The 19168-nt window shown below is 47.4% G+C and overlaps 2 protein-coding genes across 2 annotated transcripts in view; one reads left to right on the forward strand and one right to left on the reverse strand.

Annotated features, from left to right (window-relative positions):
• Window positions 1–435: 435 nt before the first annotated feature.
• On the reverse strand, window positions 436–1987 carry LOC134490953 (fibronectin type III and SPRY domain-containing protein 1-like). Its single transcript, XM_063294346.1, has 2 exons — window positions 1884–1987; window positions 436–613 (listed from the first exon to the last, which is right to left on the reverse strand). Exons 1-2 carry the CDS (start codon window positions 1966–1968, stop codon window positions 450–452), a joined length of 249 nt encoding a protein of 82 aa, XP_063150416.1. The 5' UTR covers window positions 1969–1987; the 3' UTR covers window positions 436–449.
• Window positions 1988–7722: 5735 nt separating this feature from the next.
• The window catches only part of FSD1 (fibronectin type III and SPRY domain containing 1), a 21627-nt gene continuing 10181 nt past the window's right edge, over window positions 7723–19168 (forward strand). Inside the window, exons 1-7 of the mRNA XM_063290932.1 lie at window positions 7723–7752; window positions 10258–10353; window positions 11861–11992; window positions 13015–13116; window positions 13726–13748; window positions 14547–14668; window positions 17434–17643. Of these exons, the coding sequence (XP_063147002.1) occupies window positions 7738–7752; window positions 10258–10353; window positions 11861–11992; window positions 13015–13116; window positions 13726–13748; window positions 14547–14668; window positions 17434–17643 (700 nt within the window). The 5' untranslated portion in view covers window positions 7723–7737. The remainder of the gene's footprint in view (window positions 7753–10257; window positions 10354–11860; window positions 11993–13014; window positions 13117–13725; window positions 13749–14546; window positions 14669–17433; window positions 17644–19168) is intronic.

Below are 19168 nucleotides of genomic sequence, written 5' to 3' on the forward strand. Positions count from 1 at the left end.
TCCTGACTGACTGAAGGTTTTCTCAGTCAGCTGATGGAATTAACCTGTATTGTTTTTCACCAGCAAAAAGTATGATCAGTATTGATCCCCCCAAGCCCAGAGAACCCCAATTCAAAGCTTGCACGATTTTGTCAAAACAAGGAACTCGTGGCACGGTATCACGGTGCAAACTCCACCCGATAGGGACGTGCCTCCCACGTCACGAGGCTTCTACAAGCCAGGAGAAATCTGCGCTGCAACATCCCGAGGCAAACTCCACCTCCACGTTGTGACGCAGAAGCAAAAGCAGCCAAATTTGCACCACGTGCGTTTCATCATTTGCCTCCTCCCTGCCTGACCTACAGACACATGTGGCACTCCAGTTCAACAAGCAAAGCAAAGCGAAGCAAAGCGAAGCGGAGCGGAGCGGAGCGGAGCAGAGCAGAGCAGAGCAAAGCAAAGCAGAGGAGTTACCTGGCTGGAGAATTAACCGGGGAAGCGGTACGGCCCTTCCCGTCCTTTTCACGGGCTTTCATGTCTTGCACCTTCCCGCCCATGGCGTCCCATTCCACGCTGAGGTCTTCCACCTTGAGATTTTGGTGGCTGGTGCTGCCGTCCAGGCGGTACATGAAGGCTGGGGAGAGAAGAAAGAAGGGGACCCTTTTGATGTCCATGTCTTCCTTCCTTCAGGTCTTGATCCAAGGTCTCCAGATCCTTCATGCCTTGGATATCCCTTTCCCCAATCCAAGCTATGCTACTTTCCACCAAGATCTTTGGTTTTGTGGAGCACCATCCTGTCCATCCAACGGACAGCACAACCCACATTTGCTAGAGCGCAAGTTATACATTAGGTTTGGGAGGAAACACGCCATGAGCACACCAACTGGTATCGCCATTTGTTGAACCAAGGTGTGCATGTTCATTGAAACATGGGGCCTGTTCTCACAACGTGTCCAACCTGGCCAGCCACTAACCCAGTCAAGATTCTGGTAGCACACAAGCACACTGATCGGGTCAAAAGGCACCATGTTAGGAACACCGAATGCCCTGTTGATTTTCTCTGCAGGAACCATGAGCATTTGCACCAGCGGAGTACGGACAAGGCTCCACGATACCACAAGCCCCTTCCTCAGGGGCTGGGTGGGTAGCAATATATGTGGGTGCTGCACCCAATCTGTGACGGGGAGGGGCGCTTGGGCATTTCTGTAGAGAGCAAGGAAGATGACCTTGATGGAAATACGCAGGAACTGGTACCTAGGCAAAGGGGGCTGAAACATTTTTTAAGTCCAGGACAGCCAGATAACATTTGGAAGCGGCTCAGACAGACACCTCCCTAATTCACAGGAGTATAAGGAGGGGGGGGGGCGGTCCAGCACAAGCAGGCTTGCAAGATTCTCTTATTGCAGCCAGTCTCAATAAAAGGAGTTTTAGCCCCCCTGTGGAGTTGATTTCCTGGTCTGGTCTGCTTACTGGGACTGACAATTTCCTGCGCTACACAACTTCATTGACCAGTGAAGCATGCTGAGGGGAGGGGGTCCTTTGAGGCCTTCTAGTTCACCCCCCATTCTCCTTTCCTCTTGGCAGAGTGCAAGTTCAACCAAGGACACTAAGTGAGGCTTTGATCACACAGGCACAGCCACCCTCTTGACTTTTTTGACCTCCGCTCCAGATGCTCCTGAGTTCAACATGTTTATACTTTTCCGTGAGATGGGTGGCTACACAAATCTGATAAATAAATAAATTTTTTTTAAAAAATGGGATCACAAACTGGAGCTCCCTAGGAATCCACAGTCACCAGAACTAGAGCACACTAGGACTTTCCCAATCCCTTCTAATCTCTAGCTGGGCTGGAAGTCCACACGCCCCCCACCCCCCACAGAAATGCCCTCTTGGGGTTTGCTCACCTCTTGTTTCCAAAGTAACCGGCTCCGAAAACTCTCCTGCCACAGCTTTGTTGCAAGCTTTGACACGGAAGTTCATGTACTTCATGTCAAATTTCAGCCCTGCAGAGATGGAGAAGGAGACAGAAGATCAGGGGGATTTAACAAGGTCACCAACTGTGTGCACCGTCCCTTTAAAAGGGGGAACTCACCCCAGGGCCATCAATTCTCTATTTCTCCCCCCCCCCCCCGCCTTAAATCTCTCTCCTTCCTTCACCAGCTACTCTAAATTCCTGAAGTCAGTGGTGCCACTAAGTCAGTGTTTCTCAACTGTGGCAACTTTAGGATGGGTGGACTTCAACTCCATGGCTGGCTGGGCAATCCTGGGCGTTGAAGTCCACCCATCCTAAAGCTGCCAAGGCTGAGAAACACTGCATTAAGTGCAGGCTGAAAACCCTTGGCACGGAGAAAACCTTGCTCCAGGTCTGCATCTATTTTTTCCCCACAGATCTAATTGCAAGAAGACCTTGATTTTTATGGACCTGTAGACTTTGGATGCAACAGAGAAAATCTGATGTTATCTCAAATAGCAGAAAAGTGCATTGTTTGGTGAATCAGTCCAGGCCATTTATATACATTTACAGAACTTATGAAAAGGATAGGTAAACCGTGCAAAATGTACATACATTCAGATTTAGCAATACCACTTCACCCTCCAAATAGTTGATTAGATGGAAATTATAGTATCTCTCTAATTATCTATCGTGCAGTGCAAATTTCCTCCCTCTCCTAGAAAATCCATAGACAGATATCACACAAAATGTGCAAATGGCACAAACCATGATGTCATCATGCAATTGATGCAAACCATGATCTCATCAGGCCAGTTGACCCAAAGGATGTCATCTGCAAAATGACATCCTAATGGACATGACATCATCGTGGTTTGTACCGGACCTGACATCCTAATGAATATGACATCACCATGGTTTGTACCGGACCTGACATCCTAATGGATATGACATCATCATGGTTTGTACCAGACCTGACATCCTAATGAATATGACATCATCATGGTTTGTACCAGACCTGACATGCTAATGGACATGACATCATCATGGTTTGTACCAGACCTGACATGCTAATGGACATGACATCATCATGGTTTGTACCAGACCTGACATCCTAATGAACATGACATCATCATTGTACCAGACCTGACTTCCTAATGAACATGACATCATCATGGTTTGTACCAGACCTGACATGCTAATGGACATGACATCATCATGGTTTGTACCAGACCTGACATCCTAATGAACATGACATCATCATTGTACCAGACTTGACTTCCTAATGAACAGGACATCATCATGGTTTTTACCAGACCTGACATCCTAATGGATATGACATCATCATGGTTTGTTTGGGTGTCCCTACGCGGTTTAGCTCATGGCATCATTGAGGTGCTCAAGCTCCAGCACCACGACAAGGTAACGATCCTTTGCTGAAGATACATATCTAACAGGTAAGTATAACAAGCAAAAACATTAAAAACTGATAAAAACATTTTTTTTAAAAAAGCAAAAATTGGACATAATGCAGGAAGCACATGATCCATTCTCTCCCGAAAAGCCCTCCGGAACAGGTCTGTCTTTAATAGGCCAATGATGAGGGTTAGTTTTTTTGGGGAGGCTATTTCATAATATGGGGGTGCAGCCTGAAAATATGGTCTGCAAGGCTCCCCAGTTCCTTCGACTCACCTCCCGGGGACCTATAAAACATGCCAGTAGCTCGAGTGGGCTGCAAAAGTTCCTTAGGTGCGGAGCAGGCGATCCTGTACATAACTCCGGTCCAAGCCATGATAGCTGAAAACCAGCACGCTCACTTCTAGCCAGGAACTGAATGCTAACCCGGGTAGAATCAGAAAAGCCAAGAGCATGGCCAGAATCCTGCAATCAAGGCTCCCCTGTCTGCTCACCATCTCGGCTCCTTTGACCATTCCTGTGGGTCACCCCTTGGGGGTCACCCATGCAGATCTCCCTGGGGGAAGAAGAGCTGCACAGATTTCAGAAAAGTCTCTTTGAAGCTTTGGGGGTAAATGATAGAATTTGGGAACCTGTAAAAGGAATTAAAGAGCCAGTGTGGTGTCGTGGTGAAGGCGCCAGGCTAGAAACGGGGAGTCTGTGAGTTTTGTCCTGCCCTGGGCACAAAGCCAGCTGGGTGACCCTGGGCCAGTCGCTCTCTCTCAGCCCTGGGAAGGAGGCAATGGCAAACCCCTTCTGAAAAACCTGCCAAGAAAACTGCAGGGACTTGTCCAGGCAGGCTCCGAGAATCACACACGATTGAACAGATTTTAAAAAAAAGGAATTAATGTTAATGAAGGAGGAATCTCTTTGAATTCCTTGAAATGCTTTTTCCCAGATTCCTCCCCGCCTGGACCGAGCTGCTGTTTAGGAGAGAAGCTGTCAAGGTCCCCTGAGTCTCAAATGTCTGGACTTACCCTTCGGCAGGGAAGGGGGTCGGCTCTACAAGTGGGATTCCGTGGGTACCTTTCAGCCACCCAGCAAGCCCTCCCCTTCTGCTGCATCTCAGGGGAAGATGAGACAGAAGATTCTCCATGAATAAAGGGAGCGCCCCGGAGGCGACGCTCTGCCTCCGAAGAGCTGAAGTCCATAATCTGCAAGAGGAATGAGAAGATGCCACCAGAGAGCCATAGCATCTGTGCAGTGGGGAGCGGCTGCATAAAAATTACACGCATGAAGGCTCGGTTCTACTTTAAGCTGCCCAGGGTCCCTTTTTTAGGATTGATGGGCGGAGATAGACTTTTGAAAAATAAATAAATAAGCAAGCAAGCAAGCTACGGGGAGGTTATGTAGCATGGAAGCTTAGAAGGGAAGGATTGCGTGGGACCTTGGAGATCATCCAGTCCAACCCCCAGAGCAGGGCAGAAATCCCCCACTGCTGTATCTCCGAACGGAAAGCCTTCCAGCCACCAGTAACAAAGTGCTTTTGCAGCAATCTGTGCCGCCGAGGAACCGCTTTTGCTGATGGGAAAGCCTTCCAATCATGCAGGAATCCAGTCTGTGGCCCAGAGACGTGTAAGAAGCCTGGCCCTTCTTTTAGCGTGATGTCAGTGTTATATGAGCAAGGGCATCATGTTAAGACTGCCATATGGTTTATTGGCATGCCATGTGAAGAGGGCCACTGCGTTTTGACCACTTGGTCTGGGAAAGGAGTGGTGGACTGCCTTCCCACAACTTGTCGGGTTTGGTGTAAAAGGTAAAGGTAAAGGTTTCCCTTGACGTAAAGTCCAGTCGTGTCCGACTCTAGGGGGCGGTGCTCATCTCCGTTTCAAAGCCTTGGAGCCGGCGTTGTCCATAGGACACTTCCGGGTCATGTGGCCAGTATGACTCACGGAACGCCGTTACCTTCCCGCCGTAGCGGTACCAATTAATCTACTCACATTTGCATGTTTTCGAACTGCTTGGTGTGCAGAAGCTGGGACGAGCAACGGGAGCTCACCCCGCCGCGCGGTTTCGAACCGCCGACCTTCCGATCGACAGCTCAGCGGTTTAACCCGCAGCGCCACCGCGTCCCTTTGTCGGGTTTGGTGAGCTAAGTTAAAATACAGGTAGTCCTCGCTTAACAACCATTTGTTTAGCGACAGTTTGGACTTACAGCGGTGCTGAAAAAACCAACTTGTGACTGGTCCTCACAACTGTCACAGTGTCCACATGGTCACGTAATCACGATTTGGGCACTTGGAAACTGATTCACATTTATGACCGTCTTAGTGTCCCATGGTCATGTGACCGCCATTTTTGACCTTCCTGGCTGGCCTCTGGCAAGCAAAATCAATGGGGAACTGCATGATTCATTTAATGACCATGTGGTTCACTTAATGCCCGTGGTGATTCACTTAATGCCCGCCACAAAAAAGGTCATAAAATCGGGTCGGATTTGTTTAATGACCACTTCGCTCAGCAACTGAAATTCCAGTCCCAATTGTGGTTGTTAAGTGAGGACTACTTGTAATGAGACATCAGAGGCAGGAACCACAATTTTATCAAATTTGGATTGATTTTATGGTTTACCTCAATAGCAACAGACTATAATATGGTATACTTTACATATATGGTAAATTTGTACATGTGCAGCACCTGACTCTTTGCTTACATTGTAATAGATTTTTTAAAAATTTTCTATATCTTTTTTTCCTCTAAGCATCTTGGATTTATGTTAGTGTAGTTGCCTGATTATGTTTGTAATCATAGTTCAACAAAAACAATACAAATCAAGGTTGGTGAGCTTTAATCTTGGTTAGATTTTTGGTTGCTTTGTGCAAAGCTAGGAAAAGGCAGTTGCTGTTTGGAGTTCAGTGACAACCCTGAAAAGGGGTTCGTTCAGGAACCCAGTTAAAGACCTTCCACAAACACAAACACTAACTGTCTTAAGCCATGGGGAGGATTTCATGAATCTTTTCCAAAAAGATTCCACAGACTTCTGACAAGGTTCTGGATAGGGTGCAAAAATCAAAGGAGGCAAAAAGATCTACTGGGTGCCAAGGAAATTCTGGCCTCACAGATTCACTCTGGTCTCAGCCTTGCTTGTCAAAGACAATATCTGACTGGATGGAACAATTTTTCTGTGCTATTAGATCAGTGTGTCTCAACCTCAGCAACTTTAAGAGGTGTGGACTTCGACTCCCAGAATTCCCCAGCCAGCCATGCTGGCTGGGGAATTCTGGGAGTCGAGGTCCACCTGTCTTAAAGTTGCTGTGGTTGAGAAAAAACTGGATTAGATTATTGAAACATTCCTTGAGGATAGAAATAAAGTATTCTAGATACTTCAAATAGGACTTTATTCTAGAAAAGCAGCATTATGCTAGAAGTGCTCGGCTGCTGCGTGTTGTATTTTTTATATTGTGCGTTTTATGTGTTTTCTCTATTTCATTGTAAGCCACCTAGAGTCACATATGTGAGAAGGGTGGCTATATAAATTGAATGAATGGATGGATGAATGAATGAATAAAAATGAATGACTATCATCATCGTCATCACTGACTTTTTAGGATGATAAAATCTGGTAGCTTATCACCATCACTGTTCTTTCTGCACAGGAAGCTTTTAATTCCAGGGGTAAAGAGATGTTTTGACTTTAATTTTGGTTACTCAGGGGCTGCCGTCACACAACGCGTTTGACCTCGCTCTTTATGCAGTCAGCCTCTTTTGCACAACCCCATACCTCACCACAAACTAACATGAGTTCACACAGCGGAAAACGTTTAGGGATGTGGCCAAACAGCTGCGAGGCGGCGGTTCCCGCAACAGGCCAAACCAAGCTAGGAAATCAACTCATTGTGAAGGCTTATACAACACACTGAACATGCAGTTAAGTAAAAGCATTAAGTTTCTCCACACTGCAAACATAATGATAATTTTAAAAAAACATAGATTAAACTAACCAAGTTTAGAATCCAGACACTAGGTTTGCATTAGGTGAAAATGACTGGGAACTGAGAAAGAGGCATATGGTCAAAGCTCTGACGAAGGAAAAAAAAAGGGTGGGGGGGCTTTGGGTCGAAGTGCCAAATCCTTTGTTAGTTCTTTTATTTCTTTTTCTAGCCTCTCTCTCTCCCCCCTTCTCCCCCCTTCGTCTCCTTCCTGGACTACATTTCCCAGCATGCCTATGCAGCTGCGCAGAGAGGAGAGGCTGTACGTTCAGCAGCCGCCCCCCTTCCCAGCTTTGTTAATTCCAGAGAAGGGAGGGGGGAGGTATTAGTGGACAGGCCCTTTCTTCCTCCCAAACGCCCGCCCGGCAGAAGCCTTGGGAATTCTGCCCCGGAAGCTCGCTTGGTTTCAGGCTAGCCCTGGAGATGGGGGACCAGAAGGTAAAGATGCTCGAGCGAGGGATGCCGGGGGAGTTCGGATGCGGATGCAGCAGTGGCTGGACCAGACGGGCGTAGGATGGACAAAGCTGCCTGCATAGGAAGGAAGAGGGGCATGTCTGTCTGCGCTTGACTGTCTGTCTGTCTGGGCCTGAACTCAGCTTTCCGCAGCAAAGGGTGCTTTGAGGCTGGTTTGCCACCCGTCCCCAGCCTGGTCCCTCCATCTCTGCTTTGTCATCCTTGACTTCTCCCTTAGAACAGCCACCCGTCTGGCCGGGGAGGGGGGGAGGGGGGAGGAGAAGAAAGGCTTAGTAGCAGGGAGCCCCCGCTGCTCTCCCTTTGCAAAGGGCCCTGGGAACATGTCTGTCCTTGGAGGGGCGTGTGCCTCTGGGCCTGTGGAGGGTTTCTGTGCAAAACCCAGGAGATGCTTGAAGAGTCTGTTTCTCCTTTTGGTTGATGGAATTTCTGAGTTTCTGGAAGGAAAGGTGGGGTTGGATCTTAAGCCCCCCACCTCGCCCACCTCGCCCACCTCACCCCGGAAGATTAACATAGCTCTTTGGTCAGATTGCAGCTGCAACGACCTCTCCCGACAAAAAGGAAAAGGAAACTCCTTGCATGTAGAAATCCTGTATGTCAGGGCTGCTCTTTGAGCTGCTACGTTTCTAAAGGCAAGCATGAATTTTAAAAATCCTGCAGGGCTCTCCTCTTATAGGAGCCTCTCCCAGTAGTCCGAAAGGGTCCAGGTAAGGCACAAGCTGGTCTGGAAAGGTTCAGCGAGAGAAGATCTTTAGTGAAATACCTGGTTTGTGTTCCCACTTTCAAGCCCTTGCTGGGAACCCTGGAAAGCTTCTGCCAGCCCTGACTCAGCACTGCGCGTTCTTCTTTCAGTCAGCCCTTTATTCAAAACCATGAGGACTAGAGTCTTGATTTCATTTTTGGGAGGGTCCACAAGGCCCTAGGTAAGCCTAGGAAGATGCCTTTCTCGAATGCTGAACAACTGACTCAGTTTTTTCCACCTTATGCTCCCCTAATGTTTTCCCTCATAAAAATTCCTTTTTTCCTCATAAAAGGAATTGGTACCTCATAAAAGGATTTTTTATGAGGGAAATGTTAGAGTAGCATAAGAGGGGAAAAATATTGTGCATCCTTCCCCTTCCCCTTCCCCTTCCCCTTCCCCTTCCCCTTCCCCTTCCCCTTCCCCTTTTTCTCTTTTCTCTTTTCTCTTTTCTCTTTTCTCTTTTCTCTTTCCTTTCCTTTCCTTTTCTTTTGCTTTTCTTTTCTTTTTACCTTACAAAGCTGACTCTGAATTTGGACTCAGTTTTCCTTTGATAGAACCTCCATGCGCCATGGTGAGGTATGGGTGAAACATGACCAAGAAGGAAGAAATGTAAATCTCCATTTGGCCATGGAGTTGACTAAGTGACCTGGGACGGTCACTATCTCTCAGCCTGGCCTACCCTACATGGATGTTGTGTTAAGGATAAAATGCAGAGAACCCCATGCGTAGCTGCTAAGTGCTCAGAGGAAATATGGCATATGATAGTCATAAAAGTTAAATACTTTTGAAAAACTATGGAAATGAAAAAGATTGCTCATTATCTATTCCTGAAGTGCAAAGTGGCAGGATATTTTTTTTAAAAAAAAATCTGGTGTTGCAGATGTAAATTATGGGCAGGGGAGAAGAAAAATCACTCTGCACACAGTCAGAGACATCCTTCTGCAATTATTATTATTATTTATTAAATTTATATGCTGCCCAACTCCTGACTCTGTGTGGTTCACAAGTCTTAAGACATTTAAACACAAATACAAAAAACACAAAAACAGTACTTCAGGGCCTCAAAATCGGGCTCGGGCTGAGTCCTGAAACATTTGGGAAGTCAAGAATATAAATAACCTTTATCAGGGTCTTAGTTCAGCAATATCTTAATAAAATATTGTGAAAGAAGAAAGCATCCAGGACAGTGTTGCAAAAATTATCTACTTTAGCCCGTCTTTGGCAAAGACAACATAATACGAGTCCCTGAAATAACAAAGCTGTATTTTCCAACTCCCCTGTCATCTTTGGGTATTTCTCTACTGACAGGCAGTAAGTCAGGGATGGACCCCAGAGTATGGTCAAAAAAGTCAAGATGGCCACAGTAGTATGATCAAAGAGTCACCGTTTTTTGGTGTATTGCATACAAAAAGGGCAGAGCTTCAATTACAGCATTGTGACTGCCATCTTGACTTTTTTGACCCCCCAGGGGGTCCTCCTGCATTAAATATTAAAAAATCTGGCCAGGCAACAGCCTTAAGTCAAGGCTACGGAAATTTGATCCTCTGCTTTGTTTTATGTTTTTAAAGCCCTTCTAAGGCGTTGGAAGTGAAAAAGTGAGATTAAATTTATTTATTTTATGTTAATTACTTAACTTAAAGATAAATCAACCTATTTTAACCTGGCCAATAAGAGGGAGCTAGAGTCCATGACTAACACCAGGCATTTTTTCCTTTTCGGGGTGGGGACAGGACGACCTGAGAAAGATCATCACGACCCTTGCAGTGAAGAATGAAGAGATCCAAAATTTCATCTACTTGCTCAAGCAGATGCTTCAAAATGTGGAGGTAACAGGGTTGGAGAAGTGGCAAAGACAGGAATCCCTTAAAATGGTTTATCCAGGTGTAGTGGATACAGCAGGGCTCATCTGGGTGCTCTGGACAAGGTTTTTACTGAGCTATCAGCATACAGGTAGTCCTCGACGTACAACCATTCGTTTAGTGATGGTTCAAAGTTACAATGGTGCTGAAAAAAGTGACTTGCAACCAGTCCTCACACTTATGACTGTTGCAGCATCCCTGTGGTTGCATGATCAGAATTCAGGTGCTTGGCAACTGGCTCGCACTTACGACGGTTGCAGCGTTCCAGGGTCACGTGATCTCCATATGCAACCTTCCCAGCCGGCTTCTGACAAGCAAAGTCAATGGAGAAACTGGATTTGCTTAATGACCGCAGTGATTCACTTAATGATGGTGGCGAAAAGGTCGCAAAATTGGGCGTGACTCACTTAAGAACCAGCTTGCTTAGCAATGGAAGTCCCAGCCCAATTATGGTCATAAGCTGAGGACTGCCTGTACCTGAAGGCGCCATAGCCAGTGAAATCAACGTTCTTGATTCCCTGAAATTTTTTTTAATAACCCTACCAGAGAGTAGTAATCTTTTTTTATTACATACTGCTAGGTCGCAATGAACGCAACTCTGTATAATGCAATATTCGATTTAGTGTGAATTGTGAATTGATACCAGGTCGCCTTCAATTTGACCCCAAATTCAGTGCCTGCAAGGTTAGTGCATGTGATGGCTGGGGAAATCTGGAGTTGAGGTTCACACATCTTCACGTGGCTGAGATTGAGAAACACTAAGCCCCCTTCCAATCTGTGCAATCTATGATTCTGCGAATTAAGCCAGGGATTCTCAACCTGTGGGTTAGGACTGGCCCCCACTCCAGGGGCTGTGAGCACCTCGGAAGGGGGAACTGTGGGTAGGCAAAGCAGGAACCCTCTTGAAACTCACGTTGGTCTTTGCCGGCAGTTGTGGTGCCGCCCAGATGGAAAACCTTGTGAGAGAAGGATGAAAATGTAATCGTTAAGAAGCAGTGGCTTGTTGCAGTGGCTCAATCCTAACCCTACCAGTATCATCATTTTGTTCATGGAAAGTCGTCATAAAAACTCGTGTTTGTGAATTTATTTTAGAGCAGGGCTCCTCAACCTTGGCCACTCTAAGCTGTGCGGACTTCAACTCCCAGAATTCCCAGCCAGCTTTGGGAGTTGAAGTCCGCACAGCTTAGAGTGGCCAAGGTTGAGGAGCCCTGGCTTAGAGGATGACAATACTGCAGATTTGGAGAGTTCTGGCGTTAACCCCCTTTCTGGCGTCACGGGATTATTATTCAGCCTGTAAATTGACCAAAGAGGTGGGATTCTGGTGTTTGGGGGACCCCAGATTGGGTTTCTCCTCAGCACCCCCAAACACCCACCGTTTGACACAGCTGATCACAAAGGAGGGAGCCTTCAGCTCTTCTACCACATCATGCCAGAAATATTTCCAGTTTCATCTCCTTCGGTCTTCTCCCACCAGACCAATTCGGATCGGGTGCAAGAAGATCTGGAGGCCGAATTCCAGTCCCTGTTTGTCCTGCTGGATGAGCTGAAGGAAGGGATGTTGATGAAGATCAAACAAGATCGGGCCAGCCGGACGTACGAACTGCAGGTAAGCTAAAGAGCTGCTTGCTTTGCTAATCTCCAGTGGCTGAGAAGGTGATCAATAGATTCATGCTGGCAGGGGGGTTCTGGGAGTTGAGGTCCACCCATCTTAAAGTGGCCAAGGTTGAAAAACACTCTTCTACAGCTGTTTGGCCCCAAGAACTGTTACTTAAGGTAGACTGCATTTGAACACGGATGCTCAACTGAGCTATCGCCTAGGGCTGCCCAAAGTTTGAGCGTTCTGCATCTCTTTGCCGCCACCTAGTGGTCGCCTGGCTATTTGCAGCCTAGATGTAGCCCTAGTGTTATTGCTACAGGTAGTCCTCACTTAACAACCATTCATTTAGTGATGGTTTGAACTTACGACAGTGCCAGGAAAAAAAGACTTATGAGCAGTCCTCACACTTACGACCGTCACAGCATCCCTGTGGTCACGTTATCATCATTTTTTACCTTCCTGGCCAGCTTCTGGCAAAATCCGTGGGGAACTGCATGATTCGCTTAACAACCACATGGTTCGCTTAATGCCCAGTGATTTGCTTAACGACCACCACAGAAAAGGTTGTAAAATTGGGTTGGATTCGCTTAATGACCACTTCACTTAGCAACCAAAATCCTGGTACCAATTGTGGTCATTAAGTGAGGACTTCCTGTACAAGAGGCCTGGATTTATCTTCCCGCACAAATTAGTCACCTTCTTCCCTTTCAAACCTATCTGAGCTTTGCAGCCCTTTCCATCTTGTGCCGGTGAGTTCCTCAAGGCAAGAACGCAGGGCGCCAGACAGCAACTTCATCCCTGATCTCTCAGCCAATCCGTGCCTTTAACCCCCTCCCCGAATAGCAATTTTGACTGAATCGAAATCCAGATTAAAAAAAAAAACCACATTAATTTGAACGTCCTTCCGTTTCTTCGGAGCAAGAAAACGAAAATGGGGCCAGCAAAACCTCTCTTCACCCCTTCTTTCAAACGTTTCTGCTAACTTCCCTTTTTTGGGGGGGGTCTCTTCCCACTGGACTTTCCCACCCCAGAACCAGCTGGCGGCTTGCACAAAAGCCTTGGAAAGTTCAGAGGAACTTCTGGAAACCGCCAACCAGACCCTCCAGGGGGCTCAGAACCAAGACTTCAACCAGGTAAAATCATTCCTAGCTGGAAATGTGTGTGTGTGTTTGTGCAATTATAGGACTAATTGTGCAAGGGGTGCAAAGCAGGTAAATATGAGCCAAGAGACTCCCCTCGTCCTGATTTTTGCATCCCTCTAAACCGGCATGCTAGGGGACCGCTAAAACTCCCTTTACCCCCAGCAAGTCAGGGGCTGTGGATGATGGGTGCTATAATCTAACCCCTTCAGAGGACATGGGCCCAAATGTCATTATGACCCCAGAGTTGGATTGATTCCAGCCTGTCATGCTCGTTGGGTGACATTTGGGTGAGTCATTTTGTTTTAGTTCGTCCTTGCCTACCTCGCAGGGCTCCTGGGAGGATAAAAAACGTAGGGGAGGCCAGTGGGCGGTGGGACTTGCACTCAAGTCCAGGGAGTTATTTTCGCGAGCATGCGCCAGATGGCAGCTTGGCACGCTTCCTTGGGGTTTCCTGTCTAAATTCTCTTGAGATAAGAATGAGCAATGCTGCCCTTCTTTAATTCTTCTTTGTGACTCCTCCCTTGCTTTTTTCCTTTCTTCCTTTTCTCTCTCTTCCTCCCCCCCACCCCATTTCTCCGTCTTTCTTCCGCTGCTTCGAAGGCTGCTAAACAGATCAAGGACAGGTACGCCACCCCTGGGAATAGCTGGCTGCCAAAGGCAGAGTCAGCTTTTTGCATTTTACTTTTGGGGGGGGGAGGGTTTAAGAGTACCCCCCACCTCCCCGTGGCCTGGATTTGGAAGGTACTGAGGCTCCCCTCTGCTGTCGGAGGTGAGGGGTGCCTAGATTAATTTCTAAACAGAAAGACGGGGTGTAGCTGGATCTTCTGACCCCCGAAGGCCCCTTCCTGGACCCCAAAGGAATTTAAATCAGCAGGTGGGGGAAGTCCGCACATCTCAAAGTTGCCAAGGCTGAGAAACCCTGATTTCTCGTCCGAACTGAAGCCAGCCCTTGGAGGGATTCATTTTCCTACCTCCAGCGTAGGCAGAGGGAAGTGCACTCTGTCCATGCCCCAGTGCCTCTTGTACTTCATTACCACTTCCCATTGTCTTGGCCAGCCAGCCTGCCCGACTCTCTACGTGTCCTTGGTTGTGGTGGCTTGGTGGGGAATCCAACTCGCTCTACACATGCTCAGAAGTCATTGGATTCTGCCCCTGCAGCCCTGGTCCTGCAGCCAGGCCCTGCTGAGTTTACCCCAGGGAAAGGCACTCTGCACGTGCTTGGTAGGCACCTTCTTTTCGTTCCCCTTAACTTTGGCCAGCCAGCTTGCAGGGCAGAGTCTAGGCACTGGGTCCTTTGCATGCTGCATTCTCCGCCACGCTCCGTGTTCCGCCACCATCTCTCCATTCCACCTTGCTAGGCCAAAAGACGTGGGGGAACTTGACGGTGCCTCTTTAACTCGCCTTTCTCCCCCAACCTGTAGTGTGACTATGGCCCCCGCATTCCGGCTCTCGCTCAAGGCTAAAGTCACGGACAACATGAGCCATCTGATGGTGGATTTTGCCCAGGAACGCCAAATATTGCAGAGTCTGAAATTCCTACCAGGTAACGTGGAAAGCGGTGTTAGACTTCCACAGCCTAGGCCAGACGTCCTTCAACCTAAGACTACCAAGCCCATGGTTCACAGCCAGGGTGCCCACGCCATTGTGACTCTCCAGCTGCATTTGAGGACTGGCCTTATCGCCCCCAGGTCCCCAGCACAGCCAGTGGTGCAGTGATGAACATTCTCACAAGGCCCCCATCCTAGGGAAGCCTAGCCTAGATGCAAGATTTGGTTTGTTGAATTTGCATACAGGTAGTCCTTGCTTAATGACCACAATTGGGACTGTGGTCATTAAGCAAATCTGACCCAATTTTACAACCTTTTTTTGCAGCGGTCGTTAAATGAATCACTGTCGGCTTAACTGAACCACGTGGTTGTTAAATGAATCACGTGGTTCCCCATTGATTTTGCTTGGCCAAAGCCGGCCAGGAAGGTCGAAAATGGCAATCACATGACCACAGGATGCTGCAAGGGTCGTAAATGTGAACTGGTTGCCTATCGCCCAAATCGTGATCAGATGACCGTGTGGACACTGCGACTGTCATAAGTATGAGGACCGGTCATAAGTTGGCTTTTTCAGCACCATCGTAAGTCCAAACCATCACTGAACAAATGGTTGTTAAGTGAGGACTACCTGTAGCATGTTAAGCTCAGTTGAAATGGTGCTGGGTAGGTTGGGATCCAGCCTGTTGGGGAAACCAACCCCTTGTCTTGGCCTGTTGGGTGAACTAAACGTCGCATTAAGCTGGACAATGGTTTATCGATTTGGCTCTTGCCTGCTAGGTCATGCAGTGGTGTTTTGTTAGGTTTTTCACTTGCTGAGGGAACTCACACTTTGTTTCTTGGAAAGTCTGGGTTAGCTGGCCGGGTGTTCGGCTTCTCTGCAGCTGAGCTAGGCTGAATCCATTGAAAAGGACCCGCAAGGATCCCGGAACTTCTGAAAGGCCATTTAATGGAGAAAAGCTACGAGGCCATTATGAAAGAATTGCAGCAACTGCGACGTCTCAAAAGCGAGCCCTATTCATAGGCAAATCAAAGCTCATGTTTTCATGCTGTTCCTCCCCACCCCTGACCCCCATCTGCACACTGGGCTGGACAGCCCTCCCTTCCGGGTGGGGTGAAGGGCTCTACCTGTCTCTGACACACAGAGCTGATCTCAGGCTGGGTTGATATCCGAGAACCTGGTCTAGGTCCTCTTTGAAGGAAAAGCCGAATCTGTTCAAACCCTTGACTAGCCTGGCTCCCTGCTGGATCCTCTACAGCCCCCTTCTCCAAGCCTTGCTCTGGGGCATTGTGGGAAAATTTAGGCAGCAGCTGGTTGCCAGTCCTTGGATGCCAGTGGGCAGAGAAATCCGATATGTGTGGAAGAAGAAAAAAGGGTTTCTTTTGCTTGAGGCAGGACTGGCAAAAAAATTGTCCTCACTTTTCTTCCTGCAACTGTACGCCATTCCCATGCAGTTTGCTCTTGAATTTTCTTTCTGAAGAGAGAATTCTGGTGACCCTCAGATAGGCTGAATGTGTGGTTCTGGCAATCATTTAGTAATGAGGCGGCCAAGGAGTAAGACCATGTGGTCGTTAAGCGAATCACACGGTTTCCCATTGATTTTGCTTGCCAGAAGCTGGCCAGGAAGGTTGAAAACAGTGATCACATGACCACAGGACGCTGTGATGGTCATAAATGCAAACCAGTTGCCAAGTGCCCAAATTGTGATCACATGACTGTGGGGACACTGCGATGAGGACCTGTCACAAGTTGGTTTTCCAGTACCATCGTAAGTCCAAACCGTCACTAAACAAATGGTTGTTAACCGAGGACTTCCTGTAGAGTCTTTCATACCATTTCAAGGGAGGACATTAAGCAGGAACTCCTCCTGGAGATATTTTTCAGACTGGAGTGTCTGGATGCCCAAACCGGCTTCAGAGGAAGGGAAAGTAGGATCCCAGGATGTAAATCACCAACAGGTGTCCTTTTCACCATCTCCAGGAATGACACACAGAGAAATTTGCAAGAAATTTGTGAGAGAATAAGGTAGTAAAACAGAAGCCTCTTTCTCACGGGGAAAAGATGTCAGAACTGGCACTGCAAGGGTGAGCTGGCCATAGCTGACACATATGTGTGGGGATCATGGGTCCTTCCACAGGGAAGTAGAAAGCATAAGCTGAGGGACAAAGTTAAAATAGTGTGAGGCTTTGCTTAAGCTTATTACATTCGCTCAACAGACGGCTCACATGCTGTATATATACTTAAAGCTAATCTTGGTAAGGCTTTAAAGCAGTGTTGGCAACTTTAAGATGGGTGGGTTTCAACTCCCAGAATTCCCTAGCCAGCATCTGTGGACTTCAGCTCCCAGAATGGGAGTTGAAGTCCACAGATGCTGGCTAGGGAATTCTGGGAGTTGAAGTCTACCCATCTTAGAGTTGCCAAGTTTGAAAAACACTGCTTTAAAGGCATCCTGGTATTAATCAATTTCTTCAAAAAATGGGGGAAATTGAAATTGAATTGAAATTCGAAAAGAGCTTTGAACAATTTTCCCATTACGGTTTTGAGTCATTATTAAACTAATTAGCCCATATTATTACAGCAGTGATGGTGGCTAGTCTCTTTCAAAAATCCTTTGCCTCTACCAGAGGCTTCAATCTTGAGTGACTGATTTAGGGCTTGAAGAGGCAACTGAACATCCCACGGAAAAGGGGCTAGTCCCTGGTGAGGCTGGAACTAGGATCATGGTGGCGAATCTTTTCTTTAACTTTCTGCTTCGGAATGTAGTTCCCAGCGCGCCAGAGATAGACATGGCTGAATCGTTGGTGGCTGACAACTGCGTCACCCTTGTGTGGAAGATGCCAGATGAGGATGGCAAGATCGACCATTACGTGCTGGAACATCGGAAGACCAACTTTGAAGGGCCGCCTCGTGTCAAGGAAGATCAGCCATGGATGGTTATCGAAGGAATTAAGCAGACCGAGTACACTCTCTCTGGTAAGGCAAGCTGCCTGGGAGAGAGCGGCTGGGCCTTAATCATCCTTCTTCCGTCCTCTGGATCAGGCAGTCTACCTCTCGGGGGGGTGACTTTCTTTCTTTCTTTCTTTCTTTCTTTCTTTCTTTCTTTCTTTCTTTCTTTCTTTCTTTTTTTCATTTAAAAATAGTAACAGAAAAAGAAAAGAAAAGAGAACAAAACACAAAAATACATTGTCAAATAAAAATACACCCCAAGAACCTTAAAAAAAGTTTTTAAAAATACAACAGAATATCCATCCATCCATCCATCCATCCTTCCATCCATCCATCCATCCATCCTTCCATCCATCCATCCTTCCATCCTTCCATCCTTCATCCATCCATCCATCCATCCATCCATCCATCCTTCCATCCATCCATCCATCCATCCATCCTTCCATCCATCCATCCTTCCATCCTTCCATCCTTTCATCCATCCATTCATCCTTCCATCCATCCATCCATCCATCCATCCATCCATCCATCCTTCCATTCATCCATCCATCCATCCATCCATCCATCCTTCCATCCATCCATCCATCCATCCATCCATCCTTCCATTCATCCATCCATCCATCCTTCCATCCATCCATCCATCCTTCCATCCATCCATCCATCCATCCATCCTTCATCCATCCATTCATCCTTCCATCCATCCATCCTTCCATCCATCCATCCATCCATCCATCCTTCCATTCATCCATCCTTCCATCCTTCCATCCTTCCATCATCCATCCTTCCATCCTTCCATCCATCCATCCATCCATCCATCCATCCTTCCATCCTTCCATCCTTCCATCCATCCATCCTCCATCCTTCCATCCATCCATCCATCCATCCATCCATCCATCCTTCCATCCATCCATCATCCATCCTTCCATCCATCATCCATCATCATCCTCTTCCATCCATCCTTCCATCCATCCATCCATCCTTCCATCCATCCATCCATCCATCCATCCATCCATTCTTCCTTCCATCCATCCATCCATCATCATCCTTCCTTCCATCCATCCAATCCATCCATCCATTCCATTCCATCCATCATCCATCCATCCTTCCATCATCCATCTCCATCCATCCTCCTTCCATCCATCCTCCATCCATCCATCCATCCATCCATCATCCTTCCATCATCCTCCATCCATCCATCCATCCATCATCCATCCATCCTTCCATCCATCCATCCATCCATCCATCATCCATCATCCTCCATCCATCATCCATCCTTCCTTCCTTCCATCCATCCATCCATCCTTCCATCCATCCATCCATCCATCCATCCATCCATCCTTCCATCCATCCATCCATCCATCATCCATCATCCATCCTTCCATCCATCCATCCATCCATCCATCCATCCTTCCATCCATCCATCCATCCATCCATCCATCCTTCCATCATCCATCCTTCCATCCATCCATCCATCCTTCCATCCTTCCATCCATCCATCCATCCATCCATCCTTCCATCCATCCATCCATCCATCCATCCATCCATCCTTCCA

The sequence above is a fragment of the Candoia aspera genome, chromosome 1, assembly GCF_035149785.1.
Source record: "Candoia aspera isolate rCanAsp1 chromosome 1, rCanAsp1.hap2, whole genome shotgun sequence".
NCBI lineage: Eukaryota > Metazoa > Chordata > Lepidosauria > Squamata > Boidae > Candoia > Candoia aspera.

Bases quoted from the DNA above. Each gene is read 5' to 3' on its own strand.
- LOC134490953 (XM_063294346.1), bottom strand. From the start codon at position 1,968: ATGAAGTACATGAACTTCCGTGTCAAAGCTTGCAACAAAGCTGTGGCA. The intron at 614-1,883 runs GTGAGCAAACCC...TTCTCTCCCCAG, and splicing joins GGTTACTTTGGAAACAAGAG to CCTTCATGTACCGCCTGGAC.